A 26845-nucleotide genomic window follows, 5' to 3' on the forward strand; every position below is an offset into this window, starting at 1 on the left:
GAATCTAAAACAATGAGGATATTGTAAGGAACTTCTGGAATAACTTCAAACATTCCAACATATACACCATAGGAGAGCCAAAAGGAGAAGAGAAAAAGCAAGAAATTAGAAATCGATTTGAAAAAATAATGAAAGAAAACTTTCCTAATTTGGTGAAGGAAATACACATGCAAGTCCAGGAAGCACAGAGAGTCCCAAACAAGATGCATGCAAAGAGGACCACTCCAAGATACATCATAATTAAAACGTCAAAGGTTAAAGGTAAAGAGAGACTCCTAAAAATAGCAAGAGAAAAGCCATTAGTTATCTCCAGAAGAGTTCCCATAAGACTGTCAGCTGATTTCTGAAAAGAAACTTTGCAGGCTAGAAGGGGCCGGCAAGAAATATTCCAAGTCATGAAAAGCAGAGAACTTCAACCAAGATTGTTCTACCCAGAAAAGATATTATCTAGAACTGAAGGGCAGATAAAGTTCTTTCCAGACAAGAAAAAACTAAAGGAGTTCATCATTACCAAACCATTATTATATGAAATGTTAAAGGTACTTATTTAAGAAAAAACACAAAAAATATGAACAATAAAATGGCAATAAACACATATCTATGAACAGTTGATTCTAAAAAACAATCTAAGCAGACAAGAACAGAGACAAAATCATAGATACCAAGAGGGTTTAGATGTTGCCAAAGGGGAGCTGGATATGGTGGAATGGGTGAAGATGTGAAGAGATTAAGAAGTGCAAATTGGTAGTTACAGAATAGCCATGGGGATGTAAAGTACAGTATAGGAAATGGAGTAGTCAAAGATCTTAAATGTATGACCCATGGACATGAACAATGGTGTGGACTTGCCTGAGGGAATGGGGTGTGCTGGGTGGAGGGGGAAAAGGGGGGAAAATTGGAATAACTGTAATAGCATAATCAATAAAATATAATTTAAAGTACTATTTTCTAACAATCCTTTGTATTCTTTTGGTATCATTTGTTATTTCTCCTCTTTCATTCCTGATTTTATTTATTTGGGTCCTCTCTTTTTTTCTTAATGAGTCTGGTTAAAGGTTTGTCAATCTTGTTTATCTTTTCAAAGAACCCGATCTTGGTTTTATTGATCTTTTGTATAATTTTTTAGATCCTTTTATGTCTACTCTGATCTTTATTATTTCTTTCCTTCTACTCACTTTGAGCTATGTTTGTTCCTCTAGTACCTTCAAGTGTAAAATTAGATGGTTTATTTGAGCTTTTTCTTGTTTTTAGAGATAGGCCTGTAATGCTATGAATTTCCCTCTTAGGATTGCTTTCTTGGTGTCCCTCAGATTTTGGAGGGACAAAGTTCTGTCAGTTTTATTAGTTACAAGGTATCTTTTGAATTCTTCCTTGATCTCAAATGTTGACCCATTCCCTCCACCAGATTAGGGAAGTTCTCAGTCTTAATTTCTTCAAATGGGTTCTCGATCCCTTAGTCACTCTCTTCTGATATTCCCATGATGCTTATGTTGTTACGCTTTATGTTGTCCAAAATGTTTCTTAAGCTTTCCTCACTAAAAAAATTTTTTAAAAATTTTTAAAAAATTTTTTTGCTGCTGTGCTGGGTGTTTTTTTCTACCTTGTCTTCCAAATCACTGATTCAATCGTCTACTTTATTTAACCTATTGTTTATTCCTTCCAGTGCATTATTTATTTCAGATATAGCACTCTTTATTTCCGGTTGGTTCTTTTTTATGGTTTCTATGTCTCTTTTCATGCTGTTGAGTATGCTTACAATCATTACTCTGAACTCTTTATCTGATAAATTTCTTGCCTCCATTTTATCTAGTTCTTTTTCTGGAGAATTGTCTTCTTTTCATTTGGGGCCTGTTTGTCTTCCCATTTTGTCTGCCTCTTTGTGTTTGTTTCTATGTATCAGGTAAGTTATCTGCAAAGACTCTGGTACAGACCTTTGTCAGATGCTGCTTGTGACTGGCCCTAGGCAACATGTTTGGAGCTATTAGCAATTCATAGCTGGTGGCTCCTTCTGCTGGGCCTGAGTCTGTGCAGAAGGAATGATGCTGCACTCCAAGGCCAGGTTTTACTAGCATTGAATCTGGTGGAGAGTAGCTATCAGAGCTCTGAGAGACCTCCTTAGCTGTTAAACTTAATCAATCAATGACATAGCCTCAATGATATAGGCTGTACTCAGCATCCAGGCTTAAGCTCCACAGAGTGGGGCAGAGTAATTCCTGTGGGCAGGGCTATTGCTTCCCCTCAGGCTAATGCCATTCAGAGAGAAGTGCTGTGCCTGAGAAAGATGGCTCCTGCAGCATGGTGAATGACTCAGCACAGCGATCCTGGTGGCTGCTCCTTCAGTTCTACCTCCAGAGCCACCAACCCCAGACTCTCATGTCTCTAGTCCATTCTGTCCTCCATCTGATAGAGCCCAGGGTAAATGGCTGCAAATGGAGTTTTGTGCACTAGCTCTTTAAGAGGCTGTCTGTGTCTCCAGCTGTCTCTCCCAGGCAGGCAGAAATCCCACTGCTTTTCACAGCTAGATGTTATCTGCGTCCCTTTTCTGGCTCTGGTGCTCAAGGCTGTGGAGTCCAGCTTGAGGCTTAGACCCCACAGTTCTCAGGAGGAACCTACCAGCTGCTGAAATATTCCTCTGGAACTTCAGCTGACACCTGTCACCTGACTCCTCCACACTTCCTACCAGTCATGTTGTGATGAAGTAGTTTCTTCTGTCCGTGTTTGGTTATAAGGCTTTTTTCCAGCTAGTGTTCAGTTGGTTATTCAGGATGATTTCTCTACAATTTAGTTGTAATCTAGATTTGTCCTGGGAGGAAACTAGGGTAGCTTCTACTTACTCCTCCACCATCTTAGTTCCCCCTCAATTGTTGCAACATATTAGTACACATGGACTTGGGCCTTGGATCCTGTGTCCCCTACTTAGCAGCTGTGTGGCCTTGAGTAAGTCACAACTTTGCTAAGTTGCAGTTTTCTTATCTGTAAAATGGGGATAATAGTTCTTGCCTCATAAAGGCAGTATGAGTCTGGTTTAAAAGCTTTGAAAATAAATAAAACCAGGCTCATAAGGTGAGTCTAGTTTGGGCAACATTGCTATTTTATATTTCAGTACTCAGCATATTAAATAATGTGCTTTCAGGTTAACTTTTTTGTGCTTATAATTGCACTTACATCATCATTCATGCACAGCTCAACTAAAAAAGTCTGTGTCACCCATGAAGATGGCAAAGTGAAATAACGCCACCTCCAAAGCACCAGAACTCCCAAGCATGGCCTTGCCTATGGTTAAATCAGAATTTTATAAGTAAATTATGAACCACAACAAGAACAGAGACCCTAAAGATGCCAGTGTGAATGTTAACAATTCTGTGACAAAAATGAGGTATCGGGCCCTAACTCACATATACATCATTTGGGGATTTGTTAAAAATGCCTAATCTGATTCATTAAGTCTGGAGTAGAGGATCAGATTCTGTGCAGATTTTTAAGTGCAATATTTTGATGTTTTCACACTAAATACCAATGATAAATACAGTGAGACTGTTTGTAAAAGTTCCAAAGTGTACAGAAAACAAGTCACATTTGTAAAATGATTTATTTACATTTTAAGCTCATATTTAAAATTTCTAAGATAGAATGGCTAAGATGAAATATACAAGGCTGATATATACACATTAATCTGTATCTGAGAAGATTCCTAGAGCCTAGAGGCTTTAGGTGAACTCAGGTTTTTCTTCACAAAACCAGTGTTCCCTTAAATCGTGCTGTGATGTCTTCCCATAAGAATAAATTTAACATCTTTCAGAAAAACTGAGAAATAGAAAGCTAACTTGGACTTATTATTAAACAGCTATTCATATGCCATAATACCAACTCTATTTTACAGCGTTGAGATGTTTAAATAGGTCCAAACATGATATAATGAATAAGTTTTAAATATGGAATGCTTTGGTTATTAGGCTTTGACATGGTTTTTGGCTTACTTGTATAATTATATCATTCCAATGAGTCATTCCAGATATCTGTTCAAAACCAGACTTGCTTAATACTATTTATTACAAAGCACTTAGTCTTCTCTTGACGGGGGATACCTTTAAAATGTTGACAGTAGCAACACATTTCTCTTTTCCTTCAATCAGAAAAAAAAGTCACAAAAATAAGAAACTCATTCAACATAAAATCTGCTGTGAAGTCTCATTCATTCTTTAAAAAAAAAGTTCCTCATATTAATATTATCTGCCTTGGGTATTGGTACATTATTGAAATACTAGCTAGACCTGTAACAGCTCCTCCGATATCTTGAAAGCCTATGACTTGGTGATCTATTTATGTGAAATATGCTTAAGATTAAATATATCGGAAATGCATTTGAAGCTTCTGGAGAGCATTCACATTTAAAACAGTCTTAAAGTCTGAGTTTATTAAATTTTAGAAAAATAAATAAAATACTATGGTGGTTCTACCACCCCTGCTTCTGCTTTTCTCCCTTCACAAATATGAGTTTAAGAGCCGAGGTTTCTAAAAAGCAGAGGAAAGTGAATAGAACACAAGTTTTACTATCCACATTTTCTTCTTCTTAGTGCAACATACTATTATCACAAAAGCAAATTCTCTTTCCTTGAAATGAAGATCCCATCTTCTATGACTTAATTTAAATAACTCTTCTTAGGAAGTCAAAAGATAGTTTAACCAGTGCTTTTAACAAACAAGCAACTATAAATGTCTATAAAATTATACATAACTTGTGATTTTTTAAAGAGTACTATTATAAAGTCTGAAAGCAATATCTAATCATTTGATTTTAAGTTTAATCTCTTTAAAAGGTCTTCTGTTTTAAAAAAGAAATTTTAAGAAAGACTTTATTTTTAGAGAGGAGAAGGAAGGGAAAATGAGAGGGAGAGAAACATTAATTTGTGGTTGCTTCTTGTGAGCCCACTACTGGGGACCTGGCCCACAACCCAGGCTTGTGCCCTGACTGAGAATTGAACTAGCAACCCTTTGCTTTGCAGTCCAGTACTCAATCCACTGAGGCCCACCAGCCAGGGCTAAAAGGTCTTTTAAAAAGCTATAAGCTATATTATCAATTGCCAATTAAATTCCTATTCTAAACTACTTTATAAAAATAAACTGTCACACAAATGTGTAAGTTTAAGGTAACTACATTTCTCATGTTGACTTTTCCCCCAATCTTACAAATGCAGTAAAGCAAGAAATTAAGCACCTAGATGTTGGTTAAACAAACTTTCATCTGAGCAGCATCTTGATTTTGGATAAAGGGATTCTAAATGTAGTCTATAGCCTTCCAGAAAGTCATATTCACATTCACTGTACAGGATTTTATACACACACAAATACAGATTTATGAGAAATAAACAAATTAACCTACACTTTTCATAATGTAAAAATTACAATGTGAGCACACACTAAGGTAAATATTTGAGAAATATTCTTGGTGTTCATTTCTGATGGCAATAACATTGAGTAATATATATATCACATAAGTACACCATAGACACTTAGGTTATTTATGACCTTAGCCTAGGCCTAACCACAGTTTTCAGTGAAAAAGATTCTCTGTTAAATCCAAAGCCATGAGAGTAGTTATATTTACTAGTAATGTTTGGAAAAGAAAGATGAGGGAAGGTGTGATAGCAGATACCAAATGCTTTAAAGTGTACTTGTAGGGAAAGATTAAAATTCCCTTTCCAAGAGGAAATCAGAACTTTCTGATAAAGGCTGTCAAGATGTGAAAAGGTTTGCTTCATGAATGGGAATTCCCAGTCCCATAAACAACCATGCCTTGTCAGGGCTCTTGCAGTGAAGACTCCTGTGTTGGCAGCTGGGACATGGAACATGGTTAGGACTGGAGGAACTCTGAAATTCCTTGATGCAACTTGTATTGAGATTGAGTTTCTGACATATGACTTCTTAGGCAGTTTGCTTCATCTTTTGTTCCTGCCCATAAAGCAGTGTTTAATTTTGCTGTTGTACTGCTTGTGAATTAGTGGGTTTGGCCTTCCTGGGATACAGCAAAGTTTATTTTTCTTATCTAATTGCTCTCTCACAAAAACAATTAGATGACTGTGATGGGCTTCACTTACTAAGTCCTCCACCAACTGCTGGCTGATGTAGGCTACTTTGTAGATTTTACTTGGAGGGTAAAAAAGTTATTGAATCTGCAACGTGTATTATTCTATAAAGTTCTGTTATTGAGACTAAATGGGAAACGCTACTTGGCACTCCTTTTCCTCAGATGGCATGCCAGTACTTACTTGTCACAGTAAGAAATTCTTATTATCAGATTTGAGGTGTAGAGGAATAGGAAGTATGGAAATTTTGATCTATTTAAACAAACAAGCAAATAATAACTATTCCATAGTTTGGAAGAGGATTTTAACTGTAAAATCAAGGCCTTTTTTCAGAAGATTACATTCACTAATAGTGTAGAAATAAAAATCTCACTATGGCTCTAAATATAAGACAAATAAATAAGGTCATGAGGTTTATACATTTTAAATTCTTACAGAGGCCCTATGTTATTTCAGGAAGACAGTTTAAAGTATTGTTCCCTGAGTTCTTGAGGCAACCCCAAATGTAATCTCATAAATTCCCAGACTTTTGAGAGAGAAAAACCCACCTGGTGTCCTTTTCTCCCTTCTAAGAGTAGCTGTTCTCCAAAGTGGTCTGTCCAGTGCTTTCCCTATAGTTCAAATGCTTTAAGAATGTGGCTTTATCCATTTTTAGAAGACAAGCTCCCAAGTAAAACTTATAAGAAGGAAAAAGAGGGCTATTTAAAGAAAGTAAAGCTGCAGAATTAGTTAACAGTGCCGCCGAGTAAATCAGTAATATATCTATAATACATCAAGAGTGGTAATACTGTCAAAGGTCTCAGAAGGTAGAGTTCTACGGATTGTCTTTTTTGACTTCAGTGGTTATTAAGCGCAGTTTCTGTTGCCATGTAGGAAGTCTACAGTTAATTCAAAGAATGAAACTATTAGAAACAGAATGACTTTCCATATTTAAATGTTAAGAAGGCATACATTTGGTTTAAAATAAAGATCAAAACAACAAAATTAATTAGATATCAAACTGAAAATAGCTAGAATTTAATAATTATTTCAAAAAACTCATTCAAAACCGGTATTTTAAGGTTCTGGAATTGTTTTTAATATCTACCTTCTTGGTGGCTGTTAGAATCTTCTTAAAAATTCAAAAGTTGGGAATACTTCAAACAGTGAAATACGTGACTGTTTGCAACTCCCATTAGAGTCTGTTTAGAAAAACTCATTACAGTGAATGAAGACTTCAATTCTGTTGCTGGCAGTCCTAAGTTAGGCTTAACTTGAAGCCATTAAAGGTTTTTTAACTTAATAATTAAAAAAGAGGTTGACAGAACCTACTGAAATGTCCCACCCATTTCAGTAAAGTGCACAAACACGAGTGTATCCTTTGGCTTTGCTAGGACCTCAAGGGAGGTGTAGAAGTCAATGGTGCTGGTGTCAGATTCCTGACTATATTGCTGAGGCTCGCAATCTTCTCTTCTAGGAGGTAATTTTTCTTCTCGGCTGTTTTTTGTCGCTGTTCAGTCATTTCCAGAGCTTTCAACAACTGGGCATTTTCAACATACAAATCCTTCACCGTTGCATCTGCTTTAGTATTCTTGCAGAGCTAGAAACAGAACCAGAAACATCCTGACTCCATTTCTGTCATTCTTTGAAGTTAAAGTCTGACATATGGACAGTTGTTTACAAAGGCAAATGGCTTCTATCAATTATATTCTCTTACTTTACAATACAGATTTAGTATCAGGCTGGCATCAGAGATACAAGTGGAGTACATCCACTTATTCCAAACTGTTTCTTTATATAATGTTTATAGAGGTCGCTGATAAAAAGAACAAACTGATATTTGAGAGTTCAGAAATGAGAAGTGTTTTTCCACCTAAATAAATTAGGTATTATTCCTTTATTCATTCTTGAAAAATATTAAATACTTTTAGAAGTTAAATTTCTGAGTTGTAGGATGTGAATTGTGTTTAACTTCATTCTTAACAGATGCTTTATCTTCCTATTCATAACTATAACCCACTGACTATTTAAAATGTGGCTCATGTATTATAACAAAGAAATAAGACCTGGGCAGTTACTTTTCCTTAACTCTTCTTCTTTTAACATAGAGCCTTGTCTAGAAGATATTTATTCTAATATTGATGGTTAGAATATATAGTTTAGGATAGGGTGGGAAAACTTGTCAGCAGCCTTTGGGTAATTTTATTATTGCTTTTGTCAGTATTTTCTAATTCCTCTTTCCTCATTACACGTTTAACTCATTTACACATAATTTCAAGCAGGACAGCTAAAAGTGTAAAGGCTGAGGGGGGATACAGAGTGGCTAACTGATTTATTGGCATTTCATAGGGCAATGATGAAGCCCAGAATGTAGATGACTGTCAGGTGTAACACACTAGCCTACTCTATTGAACTGTTCTAATACAACTTTTTTCCCCCTCCCTCCCTTCCATTAAAAGATACTTTGATGGTTCTTTATCATCTAAGGAATGAAATTCAAACTCCACAGCATGTTAGGCCTCTACTGCCAACTCCTCCCTATCTTTCTAGTTTCTCCTCCTGCTTCTCCCAGGACAGTGTTATGCCAAACTATTAATGCCAAAGTGTTTGCAGATGTCCATGCCCCAAATATTGTCATAACTGCATGATGTTTCCACAGCGTAAAATGCCCCTACATTTCTTCACCTGTTAAAACCTTACTCAACGCACAATACTAGGTTTAAGAGGCCTTTAGGAAACTTTCTTTAAATTCTTTGGGTTGCAACAAGTATTCCTTCTCACATTCCCCTCTACTGAAAATAGTGGACCCCATTTTCTTTATTTTTGAAATTATTACTGGCCAAATGCTCAATACTTTAAAGGTGAACTATACTACATGTGGGCAGCAATTTTATTTTGTTCACTGCTGTACCTCTAGTGCTTACAATAGGACCTGGCACATAGTAACTATATACTGAATAAGTTAATGATTAAAGGGTTAAATCAATTAAATGTTTTTTTTTTTTTTAAATAGGACTTCTTGTTTCCATTCTATAGGACAAAGGAAAGCTCCTGTCTACCTCTGAATGAAGACCCTCCCTTGGGATTATTCTTCCTAAATTTTACTTATCTAGAAAACCAGGTTGGGCAACTTCTTCCTGCCAAACCCTACCAGTTCGCCTCAAACTTTCCTAGAAAGTAGCCCTTTTTTTTGCATGTCTGTTTAGTGGTTGTACATATAATTCCTAAACATGGAGGCCACACCTGCCACCAGAAGGTGAAAAGGTCCAGACTACTTAGTGGACAGAGTTCAGGGTCTGGCTTTTAGTTCAAAGCACAGCCTTTTGAATCTGGTTATAATTATAAGGTACTTTTTGAGGTTATCATAGCTGTTGCAAACAGGAAAGCTCAAGTTCTATATATTATCCTCCATTTTTTTTACTAATATAAATTTTCTGTTTATTTAAGTAGGACTGTTTCCTGTCTTGGGCCAAAAAAAAAAAAATCTATGACTCTGTTAACAAATACACATTTTTAAAATTGTGGACAAACATATGCCTTAAAAGAGCTCTAGAAAAAAATAATGTAAAATACAGAATTCATTTTTTTGAAGTGGTATGGGCGAATGTGAATCCTAACGTCTTCTATACATTGATAGTAGAATTTGCCCTTATCGGATAACAGTTAACAAGTTAATGGCAATAAAGGAATGCAAAATGAGTTAAAAGTGGAATGTAAGATGGGTGGGTAGAGATGACCTGGGAGTCTCACTTGTTCTTTGAGCTGATTCACTTTCTCCTGAAGAAGCCTTTTCACCAGTTTCAGTTTCTGTTCAACTTCCATCATTCGTTCCTCCATGACAGTTACCAGTTGTTCCTGGTTTTCCTGAAGGAAGAAAACAACACGTATTATCTTTTGAAAATCATGCCACACTGAAGTGAAAACACTAATAGTTTATTTTCCCCATAAGGTGCACCTAGGGAAAAGACAGCAAATGTTTGCCTCTGTAACAGGGAGGGTGGATTTCTTATGAAATGGGAGTTCTGAACACTGCATGGGTTGTATGTGTTAGAAAAATAATCCTATCAGAGAAAGAATCAAAGATAAAACAAAAAAGAATCTTACCTCTGTTACCATCTTCCCCTGAGATAAAGCAAAATTCTTAAAACCCACAATTTAATACCTGTGTGCACTTTTAGCAAAATAGGTATCCAAAGTAAGCTAAAAGATGGTTATCAGCCTTCCACCTGTGACTGGGGTCTTTGCAATACTGTGGGCCTCTTAACAACAAAGCAAAAACTGAGTTTACTCTAGCCTAACATTTCCAGTCAGCTTGAACTATGCATATCTGTTTTTTGTTGTTGTTGTTTTTTTTTTTGAAATGGCTGATTACTGTGAGGGTGTTAGTGTTTCTTCATGATAATTAGCCTCTTCCTGCCAGTTATTTTATTCATCTGTTTCCAGTTTGACTTGTTCATGTGAAGCAAACGTCGGGCTGGAGGACATGTTTATCAACTGAACAGATTTAAAATGAAGAATCTTCTCCCCACAAACAACTGAAATAGGGCAGCAAAAAAGACCAGGCTTCTTTTCCTCTCCTCACAGTACAGTGCAAGTGACGGCCCTTCCCCACAGTCCACTAAAATGTTCACATAAGGAATTTTCCATTTTAAAAAATTCTTCAAATGTTAAGTAGTAAAACTCAGGTGTTAGTGACTGATGGTATAACCAGCCTTTAATAATCACACAGGATGACCAAACATGAGTTGAAAGCCAATGTATTACAAAATAATAGCATTTATTCAAACATAAAAGAAACTAAACCATGTGATTACTTTGAAGATGAAAATTGTAGTAGGCAAAAGTATAATACAGAAAGTAAATTTCAAGAAATCAGGCTTTGAAAGTATCTAGCTGTTTAAAAAATCCCACCTTTTAGAAGATAGAATGGCTGTTTAAAATTTAAACATAAAATGGAAAGAGCCTGATTTCCACTTGCCTTAAAAAAAACACGAAGCAAATAAGAAACAATAACAGCTAATTAATTTAAAGAACAAGGAGCATGGCAAAAGAATGAGGAAAGAGGAAAAACAAAGGCAGTCATATTTAAAATTTATTTTATTGTTTCATCAAAAATTTCCTGTCAAAAAAGTATTGTACATCTCATACAAAACAGTATAAATAAACCCTGATTTTCTTCAAATTCCATATAGAAAAGTAGTACCTTTTATTAAAAATAGTTACAACATATGGAATGAGAAAATATATGGAATACATCCTTTCAAGGATCTCAAATCCATACTCTTTAAATGGTATAAATAAAATGATTTCCAAAAGGCTAAAATTTGTGAATTTGATTCATGAATTCTGTCATTTCTACATAAATAAATAAGAGATATAATACTGCAAAGGCATAATAATAATAATAATAATAATAATAATTTAAAAGAGCACTTGATTCCAAAACATTTCTCAGCTTATGTCTCTGTGTTTGTGTGGTGTGTGTGGTGTGTGTGGGGGTGTGGGTGTGTGCATCTGAGTGTCTGCCATGGTAAGAAATGCCATCAATAGCAGCCCAGTTTTCACAGGTGCCCAATCCTTCTGTAGGAATCTGCATGCACTGCTCGCTGCTCCGGTAGCAAGGCCTAGAGAAAGAAGGCAAGTGGTACACTTCACCCTGGTGTCCAGATCATGTTTTTTTTGGGAGGAATCTAAATTCACACATTTATAATGCAAGCAATTTTTAAAAGTACACACATTAACACCACATACGCAGGCAACGCAACACAAAGGCAGAAGAAATCACATCACTCCACGCACAGAGACAACGTGCACATTCTAATAATATCCTTAAAACTAGTGTCAGCTCAGTTACAGAAACAGCAGGGCCTGTGGTGGCATTCTAGTGACAGCAATGAGCAGCCCACCCTGCTGTGTGACTGGAGGAACGTTTTCGTTTTAGTATGAAGATCTTAACCTATTTTTGTCTACCCAATCCTGAAGTAACTGGAATAAATTATTTTTCCAATAATTTGGGATTACTTATTTTTAAACATTTTTGGGGGGGTTGCTGGGAAGAGCATGCTTTGATAATAGTGTGCCTGAGAAAGCAACGAATAAAATCTTCACCTAGTCATTGGTTTAAAATGTCCAGTAAAAAATGAGGTCAAGGTTTTATAAATCGACTCTAATGAAGAGTTGAAGCATCTAATAGACCACATCGCAGTTTTTATTCAAGAGCTTAATTTTAATATTTGAAAATTGAAGTGGAATGTAGGAAGTTTCTAAAAACATGGATTTTAAAGCACAAAAGGAAAACATTCTTAAAGGCTTTGTTGGAAAGAAAATGGCAGAAGTACATCATGACAAAGCATAGAGATACATGTTAGGAGAGGAAAAGAGAACTGCTCTGATATATAATTATAGTGTGAATGTGACTTTGCAAAGCCACTTTGAGGGGCTTACAGAAAGAGAGTCGGGAAATTCCTTATCAAATGTCAACTGAGAAGCAAAGTATTTGAAAATAGAAAAGCATCCAAACCAGAAAGAATTAATTTATAATTCTACAAACTAAGGAGTATTTGTAATTTTATTTCTAATGCTGAATAAACTAAATGCACAAGACCAGAGAGTTAAGAGACTTCTGAACAAGGATGATTATGAGTGAAGCACTAGAGAGAATAACTATTTGAAAACCTAGGTAATGTAAGGTGTCTGGTAGTGAGTGTCCTGGGATAATGCAAATTCAAAAGGGAGGGGAAGCTCTTTATTATCTTAAAAATGATTTTTTATATGATGTAGTTTGAAAAACTCTAAGTGAGCTATGTCAACTAAAAAGTCACTGACTATACATTGGACTCCGTTAGTTGTGAACAGTCCCTAGTTGTGCATTCCATGGAACTCAGCAGGCCGCACGCCTCTGGTACAAGAAAACCCAGGAAGCTTTGTTAGTAATGCATGTCCTAGAACTGCACTTGAATTCTGTAATACTTTTGGCATCAGACAAGACTGTGCACTATCTACAAGTTATCCTGATACTTTATCATCAATTACGAATATGCAAAGGAGACCCAGAGCACTTAATTACCCAGCTTAGAAGCTGAGGACTCAAAAGCAGCACTGCAAAAAACAAAAGAAAAAAGGCACTGCAGTTCTGACAGAAGATTTACATTCTTTATCTCCACCTTTCAACTGGTATGACTTCAAATAAACAGGTAAAATAATTAGACGGTCTGAGTTTCTGTTAAAGGAAAACAAGAGCCTCATACCTGTGGTGTGTTGGTTTCGGAGGTTCTGTTTTCAGGTTCCTCCCACTGGTGCTGGTTTATCCTTTCTGCTTGCAGCAGCTGGTGTTGAAGCTGCAGAAACTGCTCCCTGGGCACCATTGGACAGGCTTGCTGCCGGAGCAGCTGCAGATCCCAAGCATGAGGGGATGGGCTAAGCATCACAGTGGACCTCAGGTGCTGCATCTGGAGGACAAGGGCAAAGCCCTGGTCAGCTGCAGCGCCTTCAAACACACCTTACCTTGAAAGTGTTAAGCCCGAGTAATGAAGCCTGACCCCCTGACAACCTGCAAATCAGTATAGTGCATGGGTCTGGATAAGGAGTAAATGGGAAGAATCATTTTGCTTGGGAAATAATATAATTAATGAATCAGTAGTCCTTCTTAAAAGTTTAGACTTTAAATTGTTCTTCCTCACTCTTGAGTGAGTATAAGGGTATGGGGTACATGATATACATAATGTCTGAATTCTGTTTCATTTTTTTTCTTAACACTAGACAGGGGTGTCAAACTCATTTTCACCGGGGGCCACATGAGCCTCATGGTTGCCTTCAAAGGGCCAGATGTAATTTTAGGACTGTATAAATGTAACTATTCCTTAACAGTTAAGCGAGAGCTTGGCACTGCTGCCAGGTAGAAACAAGGTGGAGGGCCAGATTCAGCCCACGAGCCTTGTGTTTGCCACCTGTGCACTAGAACATTTAATTATCTCTCTTCAAAAAACAACCACACCAGCGTTGGAGTTCACAAAAGGAAGAGAGTGGTTGTGCTTTAGGGGCTTGCAACTTACCATTCAAAAAGATTCTTAAAAGCAAATGTTCAATGGCAATGTATTTTTCAAGTTAGCAATATTTTTTCAAAGAATCTTGCATCTAAAATTATTTTAACCTATCAGCTTATCAATGTTAATATTTTTAAATAGCACAGTAAAACAGGCAATTCTGGGGCATAAGGTGATATCCTAGAACACCTGAGAACTGAAGTACACAGAAGACAATGTGAAGTTCACATTGTCTTGTGTGAAGTACACAAGACAATGAGGAGGTAGTATGCGTATCACATGCCAGTCAGAGTTGGAGAGAGGAAAAGGAAGAGGAGAATGCACGGCATTTGGCCAGTGAATCATGCCAATTCACACCTGTTGACGGCATCCAGCAGACACAGGGCTCACTGGAAGGCATGCAACAAACATGAACAAGTACTAATCTCAAGAAGTACCTCCAGGCTTGTGAGAAGGGAAAAGGTCCTCTAAGACACGATTATAATGAAAGGTTATTAGGAAACTTCAGAGCCACTATCCATTTTTGCAAATCTAAATTTTGGGGGCGGGCCATTACCCATTTTGAAACATGTTATAGATTCAGAAAATCCACCACTTTATTTTCAGGAACAAGGAACATGGAGAATTATGATCCCATGATTTTATATCAGTGGGATAGTTTTCATCACGTCTTCAAATACTGAGTTGTAAATACTGAGGAAAATCCTGATGTAAATGTAAACAGAAACATATTCCACAGTTAAAGCAAAATGAAAATGAATATTGGCTCTTTCCTTAAGTATTTATTAACTGCTACAGTCAGAAGAAGTGATTACATGTAGAAGGAATTGAATGAGATGTCTCCATGCTATGAAATTCATTGAAAGAGAATGTTCTACCTTCACACACTATCTCAGGCAGAGAACTGCACCCTTCTCTGCTAGTTCCAACCACAGAGTTCTAGGTATAGGTTAGCCACAGACAAAACAAAAACAAAATTGCAGAAGTTATAAAAAGAAGAAAAGTATGAGTTATAAAAAGAGAAAGAGGAGTACAAATTGAGTGTATTATATACCTGAATATGTGTGCTTTAGTCAGTAAGAACTTACAGAGAACCAACAATTACATTGTATATAAATTGTGCAGATATTAAAAGCTTTGGAAGTTAGGTGGCGATGGTTCTGGAACATCATGAATGTAATCACCACCACCGAATTGTACACTTAGAAATGGTTAAAATGGCAAATTTTATGCATATATTTATCACAATTTTAAAAATTAATGTAATATACCAAAAACCATTGAAATGTACACTTTAAATAGGTGAATTGTAGTATATGAGTTGTATTTCAATAAAACTACTAAAAGAATCCAATTTGTTCAGGTCTATACAGAATAATAGCTCAGTCTTATTTTCCCAAAGAAAGCTTTGTTAGAATAGTGTATAAGATGTTCTTTTCAGTCTTTCCATTGGAAATTCCTGCTTCCTATTTATTCAGCTCTAGTGCCAAGTACATTCCCTCATCCATTAGTAAACACTTACTATTAGATCAGGAAGAAAAATATGAGGGAAAATTGCTCAGGATGGCTAATAATGTAAAGTAGGGCTGGGAGATAAGGGGGTTTCCAAGGCCAGTGAGAGCAGTGGGAGAACTGGCCGGCTGCCAGTGTTTGGAGAGGCTCTAGTAGCGACGGAGTATATACCCTGTTACTCTTCAGTGTGGTAGTAGACACGGCAACCTTAGATTCAGATTTCTTATTCACTACAGTATATAATTATTTCATCAGAAGAGCATAACTGCATGTAAACACAGCCTGCAGCTCAAGGTTTTGAACCTTTGAAGCAGTATGAATTCCTATGACATTTATTATATACTGTCAGAGAAAGAAAAAAATGCTTTGGATTTTGCTATTTATAGTTCAGTAACCTCTCTATTAGTGAATGAATCAGAGGACATAAAAGTGACAGAAACCTCAGTGATCATTTAAATGTCAATGTGATATGTTTGCCCATGTTTCATATTTAAAAACCAAGCATCTATTTAAAGTTACCTTTGCATGTGCTCAGCTTCATAAAAATACTTAAACATTTCTCTTCCTTCTGATAATTCCAGCTTAAAAATAACTGTATACATAGTACTTTTTAACAGCACACAAAAAAGGCATTTTCTACTCATGCCTCCCTACCTTATAAAAATTTTACAGTTCATAAACATTGGACTAATATTTCCACCTACCCAAAGCAAAGTATCTCAATGAAATTACAACTTATTAGGGAGGATTTTTACATAAGTTGTTTCATAGCCATCATTGTTCTAAAATACTCAGAGCAATCCAGTACACTGAAACCCAGTGTCCGGGCTAACAAGTTTACAAATCCATTTTTGTGTTTAACAGCTGTACCTCTCGCAAGGCAGTGCTGAGATACTAATGTAATGAACAGTGGCAACACTTGAAAGTTAAACTTCTAAATGCTAATGTTCTTGAATACATTGCATAGATTTCCTTACTGAATAGGTTGTTAGAGAGCAGTCATATCTATAAAACACTATATTATGGAAGGCATCAGGAAAACAACCACAGCAAAGGCAAGAGAGCCATGGGTCTCTTGGCTAGTTTTGGACAGTCCCTGCACTTGAACAGGTCCTTCCATTTCAGGACAGTCAACATCATTCCTTCCTCTGTGAAGCAGTATGAATTCCCATGACTGTGTATTAAGCTAAAATGTCCATCAAACTTGCTAAGATAGACCAAAGAATTCAGCTTGGCAGCATACTTAGATTTTCACTTTTTTCCATAATATGAATTCTATGTTATGCTAGGCTCTCCCAACAAATGGCTCATTCATGGATTAAAATATTCTTCATAGCTAAGGCCATTTGCTTAAAAGCTTATACCTCTATTAGCTGCTCATCCAGTTTTACTTGTTTCTTTTTCAGGCCTTCAGTTTCCAAATGAATTGTTTCTAATTCTTGTTCAAGGGAATTCATTTGACTGACCTGTTAAAAAACAAACAAAAAAAATGCCCTTTAAACAAAGTAAAATGAAACTTCCATCTGAGTTGCTCTACTTTATTTTGACAAGTTTACACTAGTCAGAAATCTCAGCTCTTGAAAGAAAGCTGGGTTCATTCCTTGAAGGAAATCAAACAAAATAATTCAGTGCATTTATTACATTTGAGTAATGTAGTTATAATCACCACTTCTCAAGCAGAGCAGATTTCTTAAGGGAGCTGGCTTTCAAACTTCAATGCCACTCACTGTATGAAATACATTGTACCTTGCAACCCAGAAAATATACCCACTCCCACTTGTTATGTATAAGTACATAAGTACATATCACTGAAGGAAAACTTTCCGAAATAATACTTATCCTTACCATGCACTCATATTTTGTGGTATGTTTTGCTAATAAGAATGCTGATGTTTCCCTAAATCAATTTTATGATTCTCTACTATGGATCTGCAATGGAAAAAACACTGTCTTAAGGCAAACTTTAAAGATTTAAATCTGGGAATACATCAAACTTGATTTCTATAACTCCTCTCTTAATTTTAAAGATGAAATTTGAAGATTTTATGAGTATCCATTTTTGGAATTCTCTTTATTATAGGAAGAATCTAATGAGCTTGAGAGCACTGGGATTTGGAATACTAAATAGAAAACATATGACAATATGCTAGAATATTAATTTTTGATTCTACCAGAAGAGATGAAGAGAGTAGCAAGAACTGTTAAACAGAGTGTAGTCTCCCAAGGTATATTTAAATTCATTGTTAAGTTAAAACCTATCATTAGATTTTTCCCTTAGTGAGTAGCTAGATGAAACCCACTGTCTTACTTGAGAAGCTTTCTTGAATGTATTAAATGACATTTAAATGACATTTCAGCTTTAGAGCACACCCATTCTTCTCACTGCAAATGGTCATCATAACTTTGACAAATATTAATAAAATTATGAAATTTTCATAAAAAAATAAATGATCATCATTCTTGCCAGATTTTTAAACAAACCATAACTTTCAGAAGCGAATAGTGAAAACTGCGAGTTTTAGTTTAGAAAAAGAAAGAAAAACAAGTAATAACAAGAACTCCCAGAGTAACACAGGCCTAGGACTCTAACTTCATGGGACAAAGAACTGAACTGTGCCACAAAGGTTTAACCACATGGTAGCCAGCCTCCCTGATGGTGCCCCACGATCTCCACCCCCTGGTCTTCACACCCCTGCACGGTACCCTCCTCTCTCTCCCAGGGTTAGTGTGTATGACCAAGAGAATACAGCAGAAATAATGGTGCTTATCATTTCTGGGACTAGCTTATAAAAGGTACGAGAGCTTCCGTGATGGTGTTTTGGGATGTCTTTATCTTTTCATTCACTGCCACATCCTGAGAAAAGACTAGGTGGTAAGGAGCTGAGGCCTCTGACAATGAGTCAGCGGGAAAAGAAGCCTCCTCCTAACAGGTATATGAATGGACCTGGAAGTGGATCCTCTAGTTCCAGTGAAGCCTTCGGATGAACACAGCCCAGGCTGATATCTGGACTGCAACCTCATGAGACACCCTGAGCCAGAAGCACTCCGCTAAGCTGCTTCTGAATTCCTGACCCACAGAAACTGTGAGACAAATGTGTTTGTCGTTTTGTTACACAGAAATAGATCATACAGACTTTAAGATGTTCCTCATATATACTTTACTAACTTATAAAGGCTTTGTAATACTAAATAAAGATGAATAACTGTCTTCTTTATGAAAGCTTAAAGTTAATCGCACCTTTGAACCACCACTCAGTCAAAAAGGAGCACACTGTTTGACAAGATTACCAGAACACAGACGTGAGGAAGAGCAAAAACACACCACTGCAGTCATTTCCGTGGAAGCACACCGGAAGAAATGCACACTTAGGGACATGTCATAGTCAGAACATAGTAGACACAGTATAAACTCTTAAAAACTCACCTTTCTATTTGTAGGAGATCTTTCCTTTTGAAACTGTTCACACTCTCTCTTTAAGCTCAATTTTTCCTGCTCTGTGGGCTTCACAGTACCTGATGAGTTGAGATGTTTTTGGTGCTTGGTGGGGAAAAGGTTGGATTCCAGTTGATGGACCTAACCAGAACAAACGTAAGAGGAAGACACGCTAATATAATCACCCAGCCAGGAAAAGCAAACCACGAACATAAGGAAAGTTTTTATTTACCACTTGGGTATCACTGTGTTAAAAATACTTTTATCAGTCAAGTCTGCTAGTTTTTAAAGTCTACTTCATTTCTATTTCAAAAAGATCCTTTCTAGGTAAATCTATTTTTAGCCTGGTTGGCTCTAAAAATCCAACACTGTAAGGAACACACAGGGAAGGAGGGGACTTCTGGCCCTACCGAATGCTAGAAGTCAAGGGAACACAGTTCTAGGCACTTTTGCTCTGACATGAGGTCACAGTCCCATCCATTTCACATCTGAAACAACATATTTACATCAACACAGTTCCATGAGGACAGTGACCATGTCTGTCTTACTTGACATTACAGCTTCAGGGATAGCAGAGTTTGTGGCACACAGTAGGTGTGCTAAATGAAAATCTGTGGCTCTTTAGAGAGTTATTCCTTGAAACAGGTGTTTAAGTAAAGGTTAAACAAAGTTGGTCCACTACTTAGTAGAGGTAAAGAACTTACACATCAACCTAGTAGTTGGAAGAGATGATCTTTAAAGACCATTCTGGCCTCTAAACTTGGAAATAACCTTTGAAAAGGGACACCTTTTCTCTTAAAAGGACTTAGACAAAGAAGATTTGGGTCTTGTTTGGCCACTTTGGTACTACTAAGTCTCAACGGCTAGCCTATTTGAAGAATAATGTATGGCTAACAACTTCCACAAGTCTATATTTTGGATATGAGGATTAAAATAAGATTTTAATGTACTGATAGAACTGCTTATACAAAAATGAATATTGTATAAACATATCAGGATAAATTTTAATGAAAGCAAATGATAAATAAAACATTCTTAAAATAAGTTTGCTGTAAGAGAACACTCAAATTCATACCTTACAACTATTTCCATCACATGAAACATTCATTTTCACATCAAACTAAGCATTTTCAAACATGTGCCACCATGCACAACATTTCCAGTACCTTCTCCTGGGAGTATGTGAGTTCCGCTTTGGTGTTTTGCACCACAGTTTGGAGTCTCTCGTTCTCTTGCCAAAGCAGCTGTTGTTCCTCATTCCTCAGATGATCCAACTTGTCCCAAGACAGCCGTTGCTGCTGGCTGTGGAATCCTGATGGCTGGCTGGCTACTTCTGGGGCCCCGTTCTTAAGAGAGAGGTGTAGAGTTAAACTTAAAAACAAGCTGATTTCTGGTTTTGAGTGTCATGTTTACCTAATGCCAACAATTCTTAGTAAATGCCTTTCAACTTTCATCTTTGTCTTCTAATGAAAGCAACTGTATGTGTGTATATGTATACACACATGTATATATATGTATGTGTACACACACAGAGATAGATAGAAATAAATACAACAATGTTACTGGGGTTTGACTTAAAAAAAAAAGGGCATGTAAACGCTTTCTTTAAAACAGTCTTTGGCAAAATAGCCCCATCAAGTCTAATAGTAAAGGTGACTGAATAGTCAAGGTGACCGCAAGGAAGTCCCAGATCCACACAGGACACAAGTACAAAGAGACTGGTGGCCTAAAAAACTGCCTCCTTCTTATGAAGTTATGCCTTGAACCCAGATAACTACTCTCTTGGCTAACAGAGGACGCAGAGGGAACTCAGAAATGTACTGCTAACTTGAAAGCTTTCACAAGCTCAACTCTGCTTCCATTTTCACACACGCGATCATACCCTTTTTTAGATCCCAAAGCACATGTTGTCCATGTAATTGAGGCCTGAACACAGAAATATACTTTAAGCTACCAAAGTGACTTTTTGGATCCTGAAAATTGATTTAAAAAATAAAAAAACCAACAGAAGTAGATAAGCCTTTTAAGTCAAAACATGAAAAAGATACCATTTCACTTTGAGAAAAATGTCAGCTCAAAAGTAATTTTTTTAAATGGAAACTATGTTATTATTTTTTTAAATCACAGTTGAAAAGTATCACCAAGAGATAAAATAACTGAATTAATGCCTACTTTTATGGAAGGACAAAAATCTCAACCTCTCCTCAAGGACGGCATCCACAGCACTGTTCTTTATCTGTGCACAGATGAAGCAGCACTGTGATATTAAAATGAGATGTGCTTTCTACAACATCAAAATGATTTAGTTTTACAACAAAACAACTTAGTCATGGTCTTCTGACTTGCACAATACAAAAAGTTACCTTGTCACTATGGTTCTATTTATATGAAGCTCAGAAACAAGGGTCCCTAATCGAGGGTGCAGAGGGTAAAGCAGTGGTTCCCTTGGGGTTATCAGCTGCAGGGGACCGAAGAGAGCCTGCTGGGTGCTGGAAGTGTCCTATATTTTGAACTAGGTGGTGGTTACACAGACACAGACACAGAGATATGTAAAATATATTTTACATATACATGTATATAAATAGCCAAGACATATACTTAAATTGTGTATACTTTACTGTATAAAGTTATATGTCCATAAAAAAAGAAAATTACCTTGTCACAAGCATTCTGAAGTTGCTTATGTAAAGACATCACTTCTTGTTTTAAAGCCTCCTTTTCCTGCTGAGTCACTCGTAGATCGGATTTAATCCGGGACATTTGAAGGTTTACGTTCTGCAGGGTGTCCTCTAAACTCTGGACCTGCATGAGGGGAGCAACCTCACACTGTGACCCAAATCCTTGTGGTCTCGCCTGCAGCATGTCCAGGTATAAATGAGCTTGGAGAAGATAACCCCTGGGTCCCTTCTGTTTCCACTTACTATCTCCAGCTTTTTACTACGGCTCAGTGGAAACTCAGTAATATTATGTATATTTACAAGATATTAAATTATATATACAACAATGATAACTATGCCTAGAGCAAGATATTGCTGATATAATCATCTGGTATATTACCAAGTACTATCTTACAGAACCAATGAGAACCAACTGGCATCGCAAAAGATGGTTTTACCTAATTTTATAGAAATTATGTTTAAGCCTGTGGTGTTTAGAAAGAACCTCTTAGTTGAAAATAAAAATATATACGTCTAGAACCCTACTCTCTGCTAACATCTCAATTATTTCAATTAAAAAATTAAATGTGTAAAAGGAATGGTAATACAGATCTTTATAACAGGGCATGAACCTGCCTTAGATAACCCATTTCTAAATTAAGAACAAGCAGTTCTTTTTGCATACTATTTTCAAGCTTTCATAAATAAGTAATTTCATAATGATGAGATAATCTCATAATAATGAACTCTGAGGGAAATATTCAAGTTATGCATGTATCGAATATTAGTCAAATTGACTCATTCTGAGCCCTTTTAGGCCACTTCCACCTGGGATATTCTTTCTTTTGTGGGTTCTGTTGGAAGACACAGGAAAATATAAACTGTGCAGATGAAACAAGAATTGTCCACATACCTTTTCCTGTGAAGCCACTAGTTGCAACTTCAAGCTTTCATTCTGGTGTTCCCAAGACTTCTGTTCTTGCTTCATCGTAGCAATTCTGTGCTCTAAAAGACTTGATTGTGTCAACTGTTTTGGGAAATGGAAAAAGGTAATAGGGCATTTTTGCAAACATATCTAGCCTCAATTTATGTGCCTCCACTTACACTGAGAAGATCAAGTACCAGCTATTTACATGGTGGAGCAGAGCAAAGTGAAAGAGATTTTCCTAACTGACCCCCTTTTCTGCCTTTAATTTTGAAGAGTCTCTTTTCTTTAGGGATTCCCATTTTTCTTTCTCATTGCCTCATATTTTACAGGTTAGACACAGTGGACTGGAAGGCAGTTAGAAATCTCAAGAGTGTACCATAACAGGAAAATAAGGCAGGTGGGACAAAAGCATTGTTTTGGATTTGCTAGGGAAAATGCAATAGAAAAAAAAGTGTCTGTGTAATAGATCGCAAATTACTAAATACAACAATATGTTTATATTATATATAACTAGATAATGATAGATTTAAATACTATTATTAAGTAGCATGGCTAAATATTAAAATGAGACTAACTTTGTATTAATGTATTTAATAATATAGTTATTAAACAACTAATTTAGATTGCTGTTAAAATCATGGCTTCAGCTCTAAGGTCACGTGATGCCTGCTGAAATGCTGTTCCAGGAGACTTTGGAACAGTTAGGCTAATGATTAGGCCCATGCGTACAGAGAAATGCTCATTGTGGTACACACTGTATAATCACAGTAAAAAGCCATCTTATTTTTACTACCTTATCAATACAGCTGTTTAATTCTTCACTTAGAGCTTCCTTCTCTTTTTGCAGTTTTTCATTGTAGCTTAGAACACTAGCAATTTTTTGCTGGAAGTCAGAGAGATCAGGACATCTGTGCAGCTGTAAGAGATAAGCAAATGAGCCCTCCCGTCACATCTCATGCCCACATTTATAAAAAGGTATTTATAAACAGAGCATTTTCATGGCTGCTGCTAGATATTTCAGAGGTCATCTAAACTCTCAGGGACTACAGTTAACTTTCACACAATGTTCCCTGCTAAGCTTCTCTGCATTCTCCAATTGACTGCCAGTTCAGATAGACTCAACCAGACAGACATTAATAGATAATGGTCCTGGCTTTCTGTTTTACTTTCAGGGTAGAATAAATAACATACTGACATCCTGTCATCAATTTAACTTGTGTACATATAGCACAACACATTTTCCTCATTCCTTTTTAACTTAAAAAATCTTCAAAAATCTCAGTCAAGCCTAGAGAATTGGCATGAACCAAGTACAATGTATTAACACAAAGGCGAGTTGAAAGATAAAGCAATGTTTTTCAGCTTGTTCCATGTGCCCTTCTCTTTGGAAGATGCCCAAATTGACACGCTTAGTACAGTGTTGCTGGGGTAGACACAATGGCTTCCTCTTCTCCCTTTATGGAATCAGGACAAACTAAAGACATTTTTTTGTTTCTTTTCAGCATCAACCTTAGCACTATTGACACTTGGGGCCAATAACTCTTTGCTGTGGGTTCTGGCCTGCACACTGTAGGGTGGTTGGCAGCATGTCTGGCTTTACCAATTAGATTCCAGCAGCACCCCTCCCCTTCCCCGCACACCAGTTATAAAAACCAAAAACATCCCCAACATTGCTAAATGTCCCAGGGTTGGGGAGCAACCCCCACCTCCCTCTAACTACTGCTTTAAAGAGACTGACTGTTTCCTACACTTCTTAACTCTTTTCCATGGTGCATACAATTTTAATTTCCCTCCAATTCACTTGGCTTTCAAATTTTCAATTTTTTATTATCATTATGATTGTATGGCCATCTTTCTACTGCCTACCTGAAGTTTTTTTACATTTAGCTTAGTAATAGTATGACAAAATAGCCTTTAAGGGTTGAATCTTGTCTTCAACCAGCAACAAATCTAGCATACCTTACAAATCTAAACAACTGAGAAGGATGTAGGGAGATGTATTTTAAAGTACCCGGGCATTGGTTTCTGAAGGACCTCTCCTTTGCTCACTACCTTGCCTCCCCACTACCAGACCCTCACAAAGCCTGGTATCATTTTAGGTGTCTACAAACTGGCGTGTGACTTCTGCTAATGCCATTCGTGTTTCTTTTCAATGTAACAGATGATAAAATGTTTTGTGAACGAGGGGTTATTAGGTCATATAGAGCAGCCCATGCTTTGTAGATCCCAGCTGTATGGCAGGGATAATGAGCTAACACCATTCCACTGTTGTGATCCAAAAGAATGCCATGAAGCAACTTCCTGCCACAATTTACATCAATGCCACTCTAAAAAATATGCAATAAAAATGTGCCAAATGATGACCTTCCTCAGTGTGTTCTGCCCCTTCTCTTCTGATTGCTAGCTTAGCAAACATGCCCGGCACATGTGTTCCATGCTATGGATTTGGAATGATCATCATCATCTTAAAGGCTGAACAACATGCAGATTTTCAAAGGGTAAAGAAGGAAAATGTGCCCAAGTTCATTACCATGAAGTGGTAGTAACAGCTTTGGAACACTTATCCACCAGAAAAGGGCCCTGTGAGTTTTAACTTCTGCAGTGTTTGCATGGACAGGCAGCTTCTGTTACGGCAGAAGAGATATACTCTGCACAGTAGCATCTGACTTGAAAAGGTTCTATTAAAGCACCCATTAGGAACCAGTACTGTACTAAACATTATGACAGACACAAATTCCCTGAGAGTCTTAGAATCCTATTAGGAAATTAAGACTGACAGGAGCGAACTTGAGGTTGACACGAACATAACACTCGGTGGTAGAAACTCAATATTTCAGCATTCTGGGAAGGACACTTTTATGCTCATAGGCTGAACAGATACAAGAGAGGGAATTTCATCGTCTAAAAACATATTATACTATTAAAATAATCCTTTAGTGAAGCAAATTCACTAAAGGATTATTAAATAAAGGATCATTAAATAAAATGAACTAAATTCTTTCAAACAGAAAGATCCCTGTGCTCATTGAAAAGTTCAGAATAAAGAATAGAATAGGACAATGTCCAGGACATAACTTTAAGACAAACCCTGTTTTGTACTTAAAATTAAGTCTTTGAAACTTTGAAATAGGCTTCTGAAAGGCAGATTTGTGAGACTGCAACCCTGATAGTACTCTAGAATTCACCCTTATGTCTTAGATGCCTCATACATGCTATAAGAAAAAAGGAAAAGAAGGACCAGCTTCACCTGTGTCTTCATGAATCTAGGTGAACAGTTATTAAAGTTATAAGCCAAAGTGATCTTTTTTTTTTTGACAAACATACCACTTTTCCACCTGGTTTGGAAAAAGTAGAATAAATTTCTTAAACTGAAGTGGTTATGATTCATTTATAGCAACAGAAATTCAGTCTATAACATATGTAAATTACAAACTAGAGCAACATTTAGAGATTTAGCAATAGTAACTCTTACAAATAGATTTTCACTTTAAATCCTCAACTTGACTAAGCAATATGCTAGTTGCCATGATTCAGTAAAAGGGACATTCGTGGCAGAAAAGCCAGAAGACCATCAGGTGCGTATTGTTCTGTGAGTCCCCTTCCCTTTGACCCCTCCTAAGCAGCAGATAGTCTTACTTGTTTCATTTTCTCCAGTTCGTCTTTGAGAAGGAGGTTTTCTTGTTCCACAATATGAGTCTGTATTTTAACTTCAGAAAGTTCTGCTTCCAGAGAAGATACTAAAGTGGAGGACTAGAAAAAAATTAAAAAGTGAAATAATGTACACATTCATTTACTCTGTGGAAACTCAGTAGGGTCACAAAAGGCAGTATTAAGGACGTACTAGTACAAATTCAATGACACACTGTTTTATGACCATTCATCCTCATTCTCGAAGGAACTATCTAAAACTATCTTTTCAAAGACTTTCCTCTTAAATGGCATGAACATAATTTCTAGGGTAGTTTCTGCAAGTTTCTCCACAGAGCAAACTTTCTCTTGGGGGACGTACTTTGAGGCTGTGTAAACTGTGTTTGTTCTTAAACTTTTGCTTATTAATTTTGGTGTCTATCAGTAGATTCTGTCTGCAATAATTATTACTCTGATGTTAGCCTTGTCGTAATTTTCTATTTCTTCCTTTCTACATTTATTAATTGGAATTCTACTGTAAAGGGGGGAAGTGTTTTTCCCCCCTTTATTTACTTACCCAGTTT

At 36.7% G+C, this 26845-nt stretch overlaps 1 protein-coding gene across 6 annotated transcripts in view; it reads right to left on the reverse strand.

Annotated features, from left to right (window-relative positions):
- Nucleotides 1-4940: 4940 nt before the first annotated feature.
- The window catches only part of NIN (ninein), a 96966-nt gene continuing 75061 nt past the window's right edge, over nt 4941-26845 (reverse strand). For 2 of the 6 annotated variants that reach the window (XM_045822118.1, XM_045822117.1), the window contains 10 exons: nt 26271-26384; nt 23428-23550; nt 22620-22733; nt 21705-21851; nt 20216-20395; nt 19041-19190; nt 16981-17082; nt 13310-13510; nt 9813-9926; nt 4941-7662 (listed from right to left, as the gene is read on the reverse strand). In XM_045822118.1, the coding sequence (XP_045678074.1) occupies nt 7453-7662; nt 9813-9926; nt 13310-13510; nt 16981-17082; nt 19041-19190; nt 20216-20395; nt 21705-21851; nt 22620-22733; nt 23428-23550; nt 26271-26384 (1455 nt within the window). In that variant the 3' untranslated portion in view covers nt 4941-7452. Of the gene's footprint in view, nt 7663-9799; nt 9927-11144; nt 11687-13309; nt 13511-14982; nt 15044-16980; nt 17083-19040; nt 19191-20215; nt 20396-21704; nt 21852-22619; nt 22734-23427; nt 23551-26270; nt 26385-26845 lie in introns of those variants that run through there. The other 4 variants (XM_045822122.1, XM_045822120.1, XM_045822119.1 and 1 more) reach the window with 3 other exon arrangements.

The sequence above is a fragment of the Phyllostomus hastatus genome, unplaced genomic scaffold (genome assembly GCF_019186645.2).
Source record: "Phyllostomus hastatus isolate PE091 unplaced genomic scaffold, TTU_PhHast_1.1 phas_scaffold_501, whole genome shotgun sequence".
NCBI lineage: Eukaryota > Metazoa > Chordata > Mammalia > Chiroptera > Phyllostomidae > Phyllostomus > Phyllostomus hastatus.